The sequence below is a fragment of the Cupressus sempervirens genome, chromosome 5 (genome assembly GCF_028749045.1).
Source record: "Cupressus sempervirens isolate cs-2001-9-10 chromosome 5, ASM2874904v1, whole genome shotgun sequence".
Taxonomy (NCBI): domain Eukaryota; kingdom Viridiplantae; phylum Streptophyta; class Pinopsida; order Cupressales; family Cupressaceae; genus Cupressus; species Cupressus sempervirens.
In genome coordinates this window covers 937,616,012-937,629,589 of record NC_143122.1, presented here as the reverse complement: position 1 = coordinate 937,629,589, position 13,578 = coordinate 937,616,012, and the positions used below count along the sequence as shown (strand labels likewise).

The window sequence follows — 13,578 nt, the reverse complement described above, 5'->3', positions numbered from 1 at the left end:
TAGTTAGCATTTTAAAGTATTTTAATGCTAAAAATTTAATGAGAGATAAGTCTTCAAATACCTAGTGTATGTAATTGAAACTAAAATGTTAACTAGAAAAACTATTTATTATTAATTAAAAAATAAGTTTTTTTAAAACTTAAGAAGTCATAAATAATAAGATCATTAGAAATTATTAAGGTGAATTGTGGAATGAATTTTTTCTATTCATATATTAAGTAAGGAAAATATGTAATATACAATTGACATCAAATTTTATAGTAGACTAATATAAATACTTATAATAATCTAACATATATAAAAATTTAAAAATTATCTTTATTATTTTTTAATAAACAATAACATTATATGATTTGACAATAATATGATATTTATTATTTTATTAAAAAAAAAATATAAAATTGAAATTATAAATGTTAATTAGAAAATTTATTTATAAATAATATCATTTTTTTTAAAGTTATTTAAATTAGATACATATTATTAATAAAATATACGAATAACTATTATTAAAAATCTATTTAAATTAAACACATTAAAAAGTTAATAAATAATCATAATAGTTTAATATTTACTAATAATAATATTACAATAGTTTATTATAAAAATAATAATATTGTTAACATAAAATATTTTAAATCTATTAACAATTTATTAAAATACAATACATTTTTAGTTCCTGCCGCATGGCAGGATACTATAGCATTCGGGTGCATGTTATGTGCAAATTAATATCTACCAATGGTAAAACAGTATTAAATTCTAGCACACTATTTTCTAATGTTGTGTTTTTCCTCACAATTTTCTATAATATAAATATACAATATTGTCACTTTCTTATTGGCTCGTACTTTGAATAGTAGGGTTTTCACTTTTTTTGATGTAGGAACAAGTAAATATTTTAGTTGTCTTTATTATATATTCAATGCTATGTTGGTTTAATGGTGGACATAGTACAATAATTGTCGCTTTCTTTGCTGATAGCTTGGACTTTTGATTTTCACAATGCTTACTTATGATAGGTGCAGTCACTTCTGTCCACTTCCATCATTTTTAATTAATAAAACAATACAATGCTTAAATGTTGGATTTATGATTGTTTTATTAACCAAACTCCATCACTTTACCTAGATTTTTTAATACTTCCTTTTTTTCAATCAAATCATTTGTAGGAATGGATGACATTTGATTTGTCTAGTATGTATAATATTTTTTTTATTAATTTAAAAAATAAAAGATAAAAAAATATTAATTATTATACTATTTATTTGTTTTGAAAAATATATGTAAGTAGAATAGTAATTTTGATTTTTTAATTAGTAAATTTTGAAATTAATTATTTCAATTACAATGATTTAAAAAGAATTTATTTAATTAGTAAAAAAAATGCTACTATTTCAATTATAAAGAATAGGGGAAAATAAAAAATTGATTTAATTTATGTAATATTTTTTCAATTTGTAAAATAATTTATTAAATAAAAGATTATATTAATTAGAGAGAAAAAATTCGATTATATATAATTGAAGTTTTATAACAATGTTGTGGTTAAGATTATTTTGACAAGCTTTTACTCTTCTATTAATGTGATCAGATTTCCACAATCCATCATAGTTATGTAAATCAGTTTCTGGATTAGATCGTGTTGAGATTTTTACCATCAACATTTTGAATCACACTACGTGATCCATCATCAGGATGAGAGAGCAAGAGATGTCAAACAAAGTCTAATAATATGCAAGACACTTTTTACTGTTTCACTTGTCTAATAATATGCATTATTTTAGGTTCGTAAAAGAGGAATGCTACTATTGAAATAATTATGAGAATATGACAAATATTGAAGGCTACAATATTCATCTAAAATGGATCTGGTCATTTGATTCTCTGAAAGATGTGTTGTTCTAATGTCTTCTACGTGCTTTTTTGCTTAATGCAGAAAATATTCTTTAAAATTTTTAAAAACCCAATATCACTTACAAATTGCAATGGGCAAAAAATTATTGGATTTCTATAAATTTTATTTTTTTTCACTCTTTTTGCTATTTACAAACTCTATAGTAAATTAATAAGTATGTTGTTTAATAAAATTGCAAACTTAATATAAGTCAATTATTAACTTATGTTAGTTAAAGTTGACAACAAATGAACTAAACTTAAAGAAATTTAATGAAATAATTTTTTTCAATCCTAACCATATGCGCTAACAGATTTTTTTATTATAAAAATAACATAACACATGTAGCAAGAAGTTAAAAACAATTTCGGAAGGAACTAGACGCTTTGCGTCCTTGTTTAAAGCTTAAATCAAAACTTGTAACTTTAACTCATACATATAAAAATATATATATATATTAAGCAAATGACACTGCAGATTTTGGAAACAGCGCGTAGTAAGGATGAACCAAGAGGACGACGGAAGTGTCAGAGTCGGGAGGCAGACGGAAATGCAAACGGCACGGTGCAAATAAGTTGCGCCGTAGCCGGTGCCTCACGTTCCCGTCTGTTTTAAAACATATAGTGTCCGAAAATGCAGTAGATACATCCTAATCAATATACGCACAAAAATCATTGAACGGCTCACTTAACAAAGGCGCTGCTTGAAACCGCGTCTGATCACTACGTACGGTGTACCCTTCCGCGTATTGGAATCTCCAAAAGTCAGCACACAGGTAATCAGTCGGTATTTTCTTCCTCTTTGCTGCAGGGCGCACTAAATCTCTTCAGAGCTTGAAAGCTTCTCATTGAAAATTTGAACAGTCAAAGCGCGTTGTTCTGTAGTTTTGAATTGGGTTTTTTTTTTTCATTGAAAATGATGGCACAGGGTTTGGTCTTCTAAAAAGGTAGATTGCGCTGTTAAGTTTTTATTGGTGTTGAGTTCGTTTTGAGGAGAGAGAAAGTTACTTAGGCCATCGTTCACTTTCATGGCTACTGGTGGAATTCAAGGCCAGCTGTTGGACGTTACTGGTATGGATTTATTCTATATTTTTGCCCTAGTTATAATTTAAATTTCATGGATTCTATTCTTTGTGGAAATGTTAATCTAAATTGCCGTACATTATTTCCCTCTTTTTTATCTTCGCTCTCACACGCATACTCAGTGAGGCAGAAATGGTTCTTTGTAATCATGAGCTTGCGATTAGGTAAAGAACGAGAGAGAGAGAATTTGAACATATATAAATATAGGAGAAGAAACTGTTAAGGGGCAAAGGTCCAGGAGCTGTGCGTCCTACTTTTGGGCTTTTCTAAATCATATTTCGTGATATCGTGCATATGTTTTAGAGTTAGCTGTCTGAGTTGTTTAATGATCCTTCGTTCTTTTCTTTTCTCTTGTTCTCTTCTTTCTGATGATGAATGTTGTAGTTTGATCTGAAATGATAATGAAATAAATTACATAGTTGATTACAGAAGTCATGCACGATAACGTCATGAACTATGGAAATTATATGTCTACAATATTTGGTGATGTTGAGTAAGGCTAAACTATTTTTGAGGGATTTCCTTGACTACTTAACTGCTTAGGCCCAAGGTTACAGTTCCACATCATTAAATTTGATACCAATAATATGTGTGGTCATAAAATGTGTTGAGAATGACATCTTTTTATCCCCTAACTCATGATAGTCAACATTTAAAAAATTGCTTGTGCCAGTAATTGAATATTTGTCCCCTAAAGTTATGTACATCCCAACTTAAGTAAATATCATTATCTTTCAAACCAAAGACACACTTCTAAATGTATATGTACAAAACTATCAAATTAAACAACACAATGCTATGTACTAAATAATTGTGACCCTTAATTGTGAGGGAAGGAGGTTTGCCTTTGTTGAATTTTGGTAGCTTCTACCACTTGACATTTGGAATTAATAAGGGGTCACCTTGATCTCACTCTAGTGTCTAGAATCTTCTACTTAGGAAGTTTTGGTTGGAGTGTTCCTTTGGTCCTTAGGCACTTTTGTACAGATCCAAGCCTTTACCCTTTTGAAGATATCAATAATTTGTTCACCAAGAGTTTTGCCTTCAAGTTTTTTTCATCTTATTTCAACTCTTCATTTGGAGGTGTTAGTTGTAGTATCATCTTCAATACCTCAAAGAATGTCTGTATAGTCTTGTCTCTCGTTCACTATCTCTCTTTGTATTTAATTACATTCTCCAAAGGAACTTGATTTGCAAGATTGGTACATGCTTGTTTAGGAAGGGGAAGTAGCCTTGTAACCTCCACCCATTCTCTCTTAGTACGGAGTTGGACAATTCTATTTTATTGGATGATTTTATCTGTTCTTTATTGGCAAGAGCTTTACCCCATGCTTCTAACTTTTTCGTTTTCTTCTATTGTGACTTCTGTTTCATCTTCTACCACGGTTTTAATGATGTAAATGTGTTGATTGATTTCCTTACATGCACTTCGATGTTCCATTTGCTTCATGTGTCTGAACTTTTTTTAATGTTATGGTCTTGACAACGTGGTTTGTTCTTGCCTATTTTGACATCTAAGGGCATTAATGTTGTTAATTGAACCTAACTTCTTTAAGATAATGGCGCCATTGGTTACTTCATCACCAAATAAGGCTAGTAATTGTAGTGTTGAAATTTGAACATAAATAAAAATGCATATTAGATAGAGTGACAAAAATATATATCTCTGTTCATTTGAAGTTTTTACACAAAGGTAGACTAGGAATGGTCAACCATGGATCAAACTATTTTCCCCAACTACAAGAAGTCTATGTAAAGTACTCAATGGTTGCCAAGCAAAACACAATTGTCAATAACCATTGACAACTAAATACTAATGATCACTCATTGTTTCATGAAGATTTTATTTATTTATTATTATTTTTTTAATTTGTCGAGATTAATTATTATTATGTGTCAAGCTCGAGTAGAATTGAACCCAAGATCTCCTAGATAAGAGGCCCACGATTTACTGTTGTGTTGTAGGCTCTTGCCAATAGGTTGACAAAGAATTAATACATAACAAATACAAAAAGTTAGTGAAGCATTACAAAATTGTTTTATGCAAACTGCACCCTCTTTTTGAGAAGAATGTCATTTTCTAGTTAGTACAAACATGGCAACTCACAAATAGCAAGTTAGATGGACTCAATGAATGACTCTCCAAGGACTTACAAATGGGTTTTGGGTGATCACATGCCAAGTTGCTCACTTCTAAACTAGTGATGCTGGCATTAAAAATTGCTTCGTTATGGAAAACTATAGTATAGCTTAGAGTTATCAGATTTTCTCATCTAAGCCACAAATCAGATTCGGATTCAAATTGGACCCGCATTTGCAAACTGATTTGTTTCAAAGTCACACTTAAATCAGAATTTGACCTTGTGGGTTCGATGTACAAACCCTGTGCGAATCTGACTAATCAATCATGAATAGACGTGGTCAAGCGAGAATTCAACATGAATTGGTTATGAATCTATGTGGACTTTGGAGAATCCGACGTGAATCCACACAGAATCTAGGGACCTGTGGACCAAACTTGGAATAAGTATATACAAATCTATATATATATATATATATATATATATATACATATGAATCATAATGGGGAAAAAATTCACAAATCCACGAATAGGATTCTCGTACTCGTACCTGTCCCTAAATCCAAATCGACAAATTATGTATAGCTTGAAAAAAAGGTCAGCATCTTTTCCTCATTTTTTGATTATTGCTCTTGTACCTTCAAAATCTTGCCATTTGCATATGTGCCAACATTTTACTATTTATGGGTGTGAGCATTATTGGAGCACTTCTCGAGGTCATTTACATGAGGCAGCACAATATTTTGACCCAAAAGTGCCTAAATGATCTATCTTTTGCTAAGTCACTAGATTCGCCTTAGTAGGCCCAAAGTTTGGTTTGGTTTACAACAAACTCGAAGTCCTATCAAATTGCTGCAAATTTTGCTACAGCTTGCCAAATTCACTGCAAAGTTCGTCAGCAGACTCGAGGCATGATTATAAGCAAATTTGAAACCCAACCATAGAATTGTTAGAGTGGGTTACCATTGCACACAAAGGTTAATCTGTTAATGCCTGATACAACCACTCAACTTGTAGTACATAGGAGGCGGTTAAGCCCTTGTCATGAATCCCAAAGGGAGTACTGAACATTTTGCCACCAATCTCCCCCTTAGCATTACTCGAGGGTCTAAGTGTAATGTCCCCACTTTAACATATAAATTAAATAATTAATAAGTATTATATATTAATATTAATATTAAAATAATAATATTTTACAAGTAATATTATATTATAATTATGTAATAGTATCATATTATATCATATTTTAATGGTAATATGAAAATACAAATTAAATAATAACCTAATACAAAAATAATGAGATTATCATTATGATATATTTTAATATAGTAATACTATATTAATAACAATATAATATAAATATAGTTGATATTATAATAATTAAGATATGATTTAATATAGAAACATTATTAATACAAAGTATTATAATATAATAATATATATAATTGATATATTATTAAAATAATATATGTTATAATATAATTATTACAATAGTATACATAATGATATTAATTAATTTAACTAAGTAAATATATAATTAATTATATTATCATTAATATGATTAATATTAATGAAAGGACATGACTATTTGAAATGCACATATATATAATATCAAATAACGTGAGGGATATCATATATCAAATATTATAAAATTTTATTTTAGATTGAAAAAAGATAATGAAATCTATATAAGTCTGAGAAAATATAATGCAAAGGATACAAATAAGAGATCCAGTCGGAAATGAACAATAGACCCCCAAATCAGGTTCATTACAAATGGTATCAGAGCTCAAATCCTGCCAGCCTGTGATATAGATATTAAAACTGCTTTTCTGCATTGAAGCACATTTGGACATTTGATGATCTGAGAGAGTGAATTTGTGGAAAGCGTAGTCAAAAAAGATCACCAAAGACATTAATTCTCTGAGAACGATGAGATTTGGATACAAATCACTTGGTCAAAGATGGCAATCAAACTAAGAGTATAGTATTCCTATAGTGTGTATTTCAGCGGCAATTGTTTTGGGATACGGGAAGATACCTACTGTGTACCTAATTGTGAAGCAGCATTTTTTGTTCATAACCATGTTTGATATTTGTTTTAACAGAACAAAGCACAATATAATTGAACTTACGTAAAACAGCGATACCCTTTCAGAAGTTAAATAATTGTGTTTGCTGGCCATTGACTGGCAAAGACTATTTATTTTGGCTTTCGAATACAAAAGTTGCAGAGCATTATTATGGAAGAAGTACATTAAGTACAATGTTATCGAGCCAATTTATATTTTAACATGAGTTTTGCAGCGAGAAGCTGCTATTTTCTGGAGAATACTACAGAAGTTGAACAATATTACTGGAGTAATATTACCATAAAATAATCTTTGTGTAACACAGAAGGATTTTATTCAGCATAACGATATTACATTCAACATTCTTAAGCATTGATATTGCAAACCAACAAATGAATTAGAGGAAATAGTTTATTCAGACGTTATACTGGCGAGATCATACAAGACAGGAGGCTCCAACTTAGCACTACTATGTACAATTATTTTTGGAATCATTCCTATGTACATTTAACAACATTAAATATATTGGGACCTCATCATTCCAGGTCGACTATATTAGCAAATCCATATTCCTTGTGATTAAGAGAAGGCAATAGCATTTTTGTCTCAATCACTTGCACCCCTATATTACGATGATTACTCTATCACTCAGAATTTTGGAGGAGCTTTCTCAACATTGAAATGTAAACAGAGATTTATAAATACAGTGGTACTGCAGCAGTCGCTCTTGAGTAGCTGAGGATTATATTATTGGGGAATTAACAGTAGCAAATTGTTTTTATATGATGTTTTGGATAACCTGTCAGAACCGTGGTGTATTACACCATTTTCTCAAGTTTAATTGTAAAAAGTTATAAGTTAAAAATCAGTGACTCATGACTGAAAAGAGTTAAAGTTAGTCCCATCACCAAAATACCTGAGCACAGCGTAAAAGGAAGGAGCACATTAAAATGAAATGCTATAATAACAAACATACGAAGGACCAAAACTGGCAGGGAGTAGATTTAAATAGGGCTGACTGGTGTTAAAATATATTCACTCCAAGAGTTATATATTCAATGTTTGAGTGCCAAAACAGAAATCAGTGAATCAGACTTAAACCCAATGCACGACATTCATAGAGTACTCCATAGTGAAAGGAACAAGATACTCCCAGACCAAAATTGCTTTACCAAAGACATTTTTGTTTTTCTTTGAGTCTCAAGAAAGATCGATCTCTACTACTACCATGTGGTGATTAAGTTGAAAGGTGGTGCCTACGTTAGATAACAATGAAAGGAAATCACATTATTCAGTCAAAGGAATTACACAAGATAAGTAATTTACCATAGCGAAAAAATATGTGCTCATATGAATGACTTCTAAACATATTTTATGATTGATAGCACATATTGAGCATGGAAAAGGTATATTGAAGGACAACATATAAGGATCAAACTAAAGGGAGATTTTAAGTGGGATAAGTACAAAGATAAAAGAGTTTATACTTGATATAGAGAAAGAGAATCATCAAACTTCATAGGGAGCCTTGAAGTCAAGAAGATAAATCTAACAATAAAGAATAAACTATATACTAGTTATAGATATTGTAATAGTCCAAACATTGGGACATTACATATGATCGAGTCTTTTAATACATCAACTAAGAAGTAAGATCCGAAGAAGCCATCAAATAATAAAGTGTAGAGACACGTATCACCACTCATAATACATCCAAAGAAGATATTTTTACCTTCCTATTAAATGAAATGGAAAGAAGGTATTAAATGAAATGGAAAGTAAAGGTATTACATGAAATAGAGAGTGATGGAAAAAGTAAAAAGAAACACCAATTGCAAGGCAAGTTATGTGAGCATACAGGCTCGAGTACACATTACAAGACCCTATAATAGCAGAGTACCAAAGTACTAATCGGTACGTATAAGGTACATCGACTCATTGAATTATATTAAAAATTTCATTAATGGTAATAAGGTATGGTAATGAGGTAAGTTTATATCTTCTTCATATGTTTTATTAAGAGATAATTGTTAGTCTCTTTCTTATTACTGACACATTTGTTATTTTGAAGAATATTGAATAATCTATCAATTATTCTAGTTACAAAATTAAAAAGAATATATGAAAATGAAATATAAATGGAAAATATATATATAGATGAAAAAGGAAAAAATGAAACATAAATAAATGTTGATTTAAGGAAAACATAGTAATTAGAATACATTTCAATTATAGCACAGAGAGTCTATCTCTCGTCCAAATTACGTAATCTTAGATAGGGAGTTGGTGGAGGGAAAGGCGGAGTAATTTTGAGCACTTGTCGGATACGCTTGGAGCTTGTTTCATGCGCCCTCTGCACCGTCATTCTACCATCAAGATGATCGTAACAAGGAGAGAGAAAGTTGTTTGTGTACTATAAGAAGAAATCTTTCAAATGAACTAAGTAAATTAAATTTAATACTCATCTTCTCATCCACATTATGATATCCTAAGGTAGGGAGTTGGTGGAGGGAGAGGCAGAGTAATTTCGAGCACTTGTCGGATACGCTTGGAGCTTTTTTCACGCGCCCTCTGCACCGTAAATCTACCATCTTATGATGATCGTAATAAGGAAAGGGAGAAAGATTCCTTCCAAAGGATTATGTAAATAAGAAAAGGGAACCCTACCACTTTCCTATGGAGTCTACAATCAGGACAAAACACCCTATTGTAGTGCTAGTTACGAGAAAGATAGTAATGGCTCCTTTTCACAAGAACCTTTCTAGCCAAACAAGCAATCCACTAAGTAGACCACCTCGTGTGGATGCCTAACACCGAGGCCAAGGGGGCCAAAGTTCCGCTCTTGGGCTTAGTATGGAACTGGCTTGGATTAACTTATTATTATTCAAATTTCTTTTGAAGCTTATATATATTTATATACATATACTGATGCTTATTTTGTGGTTGCAGGTTTCATAAGCCTAATGAAGAAGTATAGTCATTATGCACTGTTAATTTTAGGATCTAATCAAGGTTATGTATGATGTGTCTACATCGTGTATGCTTCGTGTCTTCATCTGTCTGCATCGTGTCTACTTCGTGTTTTCATTCATTAAAGATGTATGTGTTATAAACCTTCTAGACCTTTCATAAGCAAATATGTTTTGTATCTATGGCAAAGCTTGTGTATAAAAGATTTTGCTTGAGGGCAAGCAAATTCGAGAGGGGAGAACTGTAATGTCCCCACTTTAACATATAAATTAAATAATTAATAAGTATTATATATTAATAATAATATTAAAATAATAATATTTTACAAGTAATATTATATTATAATTATGTAATAGTATCATATTATATCATATTTTAATGGTAATATGAAAATACAAATTAAATAATAACCTAATACAAAAATAATGAGATTATCATTATGATATATTTTAATATAGTAATACTATATTAATAACAATATAATATAAATATAGTTGATATTATAATAATTAAGATATGATTTAATATAGAAACATTATTAATACAAAGTATTATAATATAATAATATATATAATTGATATATTATTAAAATAATATATGTTATAATATAATTATTACAATAGTATACATAATGATATTAATTAATTTAACTAAGTAAATATATAATTAATTATATTATCATTAATATGATTAATATTAATGAAAGGACATGACTATTTGAAATGCACATATATATAATATCAAATAACGTGAGGGATATCATATATCAAATATTATAAAATTTTATTCAGATTGAAAAAAGATAATGAAATCTATATAAGTCTGAGAAAATATAATGCAAAGGATACAAATAAGAGATCCAGTCGGAAATGAACAATAAACCTCCAAATCAGGTTCATTACACTAAGGATTCGAATCTGATACCACTTGTTAGAGTGGGGTTGCCATTGTACCAAAAGACCAATTTGTTAATGCTTGATGCATCCATGCAACTCATAGTACACAGGAGGCGGTTGAGCCCTTGTCATGAATATTGAGGGTGGAGCTGAACATTTTGCCAACAAGAATCCGGGCTGACTGTGGGTAAACATTTACTTCTTTTGGACTTTAAAAATTTTTCCAGTCTAATTTAGTTTATTTGACCCTTCAACCCTAAAGTAGACCACTAAATATTAGTATATATGGTGTATTTTGCTATGTTGCTTTACTATTAGGATAGTGGTATATGAACTTATGTGCTGCTATATATATACATTTAAAAACAAACACATATTTTTGTATGGGACAAATCCCAAAATGTACTCAAACCCACCTCAATTATTTTTCATGAATCTCGAACCCAAATCCAAACCAACAACTTATCTTTTTGTGCAATAAAACCTTTTCTTTTGTAATAAAAAGCTGGAGGGAAAGGAGACTCATGAAGTGATTGAATTTTACAATTTTTTGTATGGAGATCATTGATGTTGAGATGAAAGTGACATTTATAGAAAAAAGTAGAAGAATTGTTAGGTACTTCATTTAATGATGAATGCGCTATGTTTTAGGAGGATATTATTCCTTGAGAAGAATCCTTGCCATCTAATTTAAGGTCACCCTCTTTGACTCTATTTAAAGGAAAACAAATATTTTCTTGGGGTATGTGGTTGTGTGCTCTCTCAACTCCATGTAACTTGAATATGATTATATTTATTATACTTTATTCCTTTTATTTTATGTTTAACTTTAGTTTGAATTTTTATATTAATCTTTGGAAGAAATATGGAAGAATATTTATCAATTTTGAAAACTTAACCTAAGAACTCTTTACAAAATATTTTTATAAGCGTGCATTGAACATTTAAAATTACAATTGTTTATTTATATTTATATTTTTATAAACTATCATCAATATTTAATTTATGTAACCTAGATTTTTTTCTTTGTAAAATTCAACTTTGAAGGTTGCTCCCTTTGTATTGACCAAAAGAGAATTTTGCATCATTTTTGAGTTACAAAAAGCTCTTTTGCTTGGACTCTATTGACAACTTAACTTAACATAGATATTATACTTTATAGTCTACCTTAGCCAGTTTAGATATTAAAACCTGGCTACCGTATACCTAGATACAAATATTCACTTGTCAACATATTTTGATAGGACCAAACTTTCTTCATAGACACCTATTGACAAATGTGAGTTTCTACCATGGAACAATGAAAGACTCGCCTAGGCACTCTTCGATGTGTTTTCTTTGGCAACCTAAACCATTCGAGTCCACAATGCCCAATACTTTCTTTAAATTTCCACTCCTTTTGCTGTCTTATGTCAATGATCCAAAATAGGGGAGGCATCAAATGAGAGCACAAACAAAAACCACTTTACCATGCCTTTATGCAACTGTAACCTATAGAAATCGAAGGGAGAAGATCTCATTCACATACCTAGTCACCTCCAAGGTTTCATTTTGATTGCCTAGAAACAAGTTCTTTATGAGAGCTGTGACCATTGGCTTTGCCACATCTTTCAGTTTGTGCATGTGAAGCACATATGCCAAAAACAATGATGTGATATTTGAATTGATTGGATAATGATGATTATTATGTAGGTTGTCATCCCCTAAGACCCACTATACCATTATAAAATTAAGTTGTGCCGCATCTTGAATATATGTTTTAGTTGCTTCTCTATAATATTACGTGAAACTGCCATTTGACATTATGAGGATACCAAGCATATTGGCATGCCCATTTTAGGAGGATGCAAAGTCTTCAAAGTGATTTCTAATGTCGAGGCAATAAGATGGGCTTTAATTAATTCGTTTTGCATTTGGTAAAATACACGCAAAGGTGAAGGAAAGGAAAAACATTAATGTTTCATGATGATCTCCCTTTGATCATCGCTAGTTATATGAAGTAACACCTTGTCAAGTATCAATTTTGATTATTGGATCTTTATTGCCATTCCATGCTAGTTCTAGTTAAATCACGTTTAGTACTTACCACTAGTTCATTCTCATCGAGATTTGCGTTGTTGGAAAATATGTCAGGGACCATGTTTTTTCCCTATACACATGGTTAGGAGTGTATGCATCCAACTTTGGCAAGTCACATTGAGTTGTCAATACAATGAGTTGAGTTTCCATCCATGAAGTTGATTGGACTTAACTGAATCAACTTAACTGAATTTGTTGTTAATATAGAGTTGTCCTCTATATCTACCTCCACCTTTGTCTTATGAAGTTTTAAACCATATTTACAAGTTTTTACGAGTCTAGGTAAACAAATCTTTGGGCCTTTGGACTTTAACTCGGCTGAGTCAATTAGACTCAGTTGACTTGCAAAGTCTCAAGCTTAGGACTCATCTGCAACGAACAAGCATTGTAAAGTGTTTTTTTAATTGTTTTGCTTTGTTTTTTTTAAATTTTTTTATAGGGTTCTCTCAAACACAAAAAGCAACATTTGTTCATTTCCAAACACAAGAAAGAAAGGAACTA

The 13,578-nt window shown here is 30.5% G+C and overlaps 1 protein-coding gene across 4 annotated transcripts in view; it reads left to right on the top strand.

Moving 5' to 3' along the window:
* The first annotated feature begins 2,548 nt into the window (after positions 1-2,548).
* LOC149559033 (uncharacterized) overlaps positions 2,549-13,578 on the top strand; it is a 69,273-nt gene continuing 58,243 nt past the window's right edge. The window contains exons 1-2 of one of the 4 annotated variants that reach the window (XM_089832991.1): positions 2,549-2,672; positions 2,848-2,967. In XM_089832991.1, coding sequence (XP_089689117.1) covers positions 2,925-2,967 — 43 coding nt within the window. In that variant the 5' untranslated portion in view covers positions 2,549-2,672; positions 2,848-2,924. Of the gene's footprint in view, positions 2,684-2,824; positions 2,968-13,578 lie in introns of all 4 variants that reach the window. The other 3 variants (XM_089832990.1, XM_089832988.1, XM_089832989.1) reach the window with 3 other exon arrangements.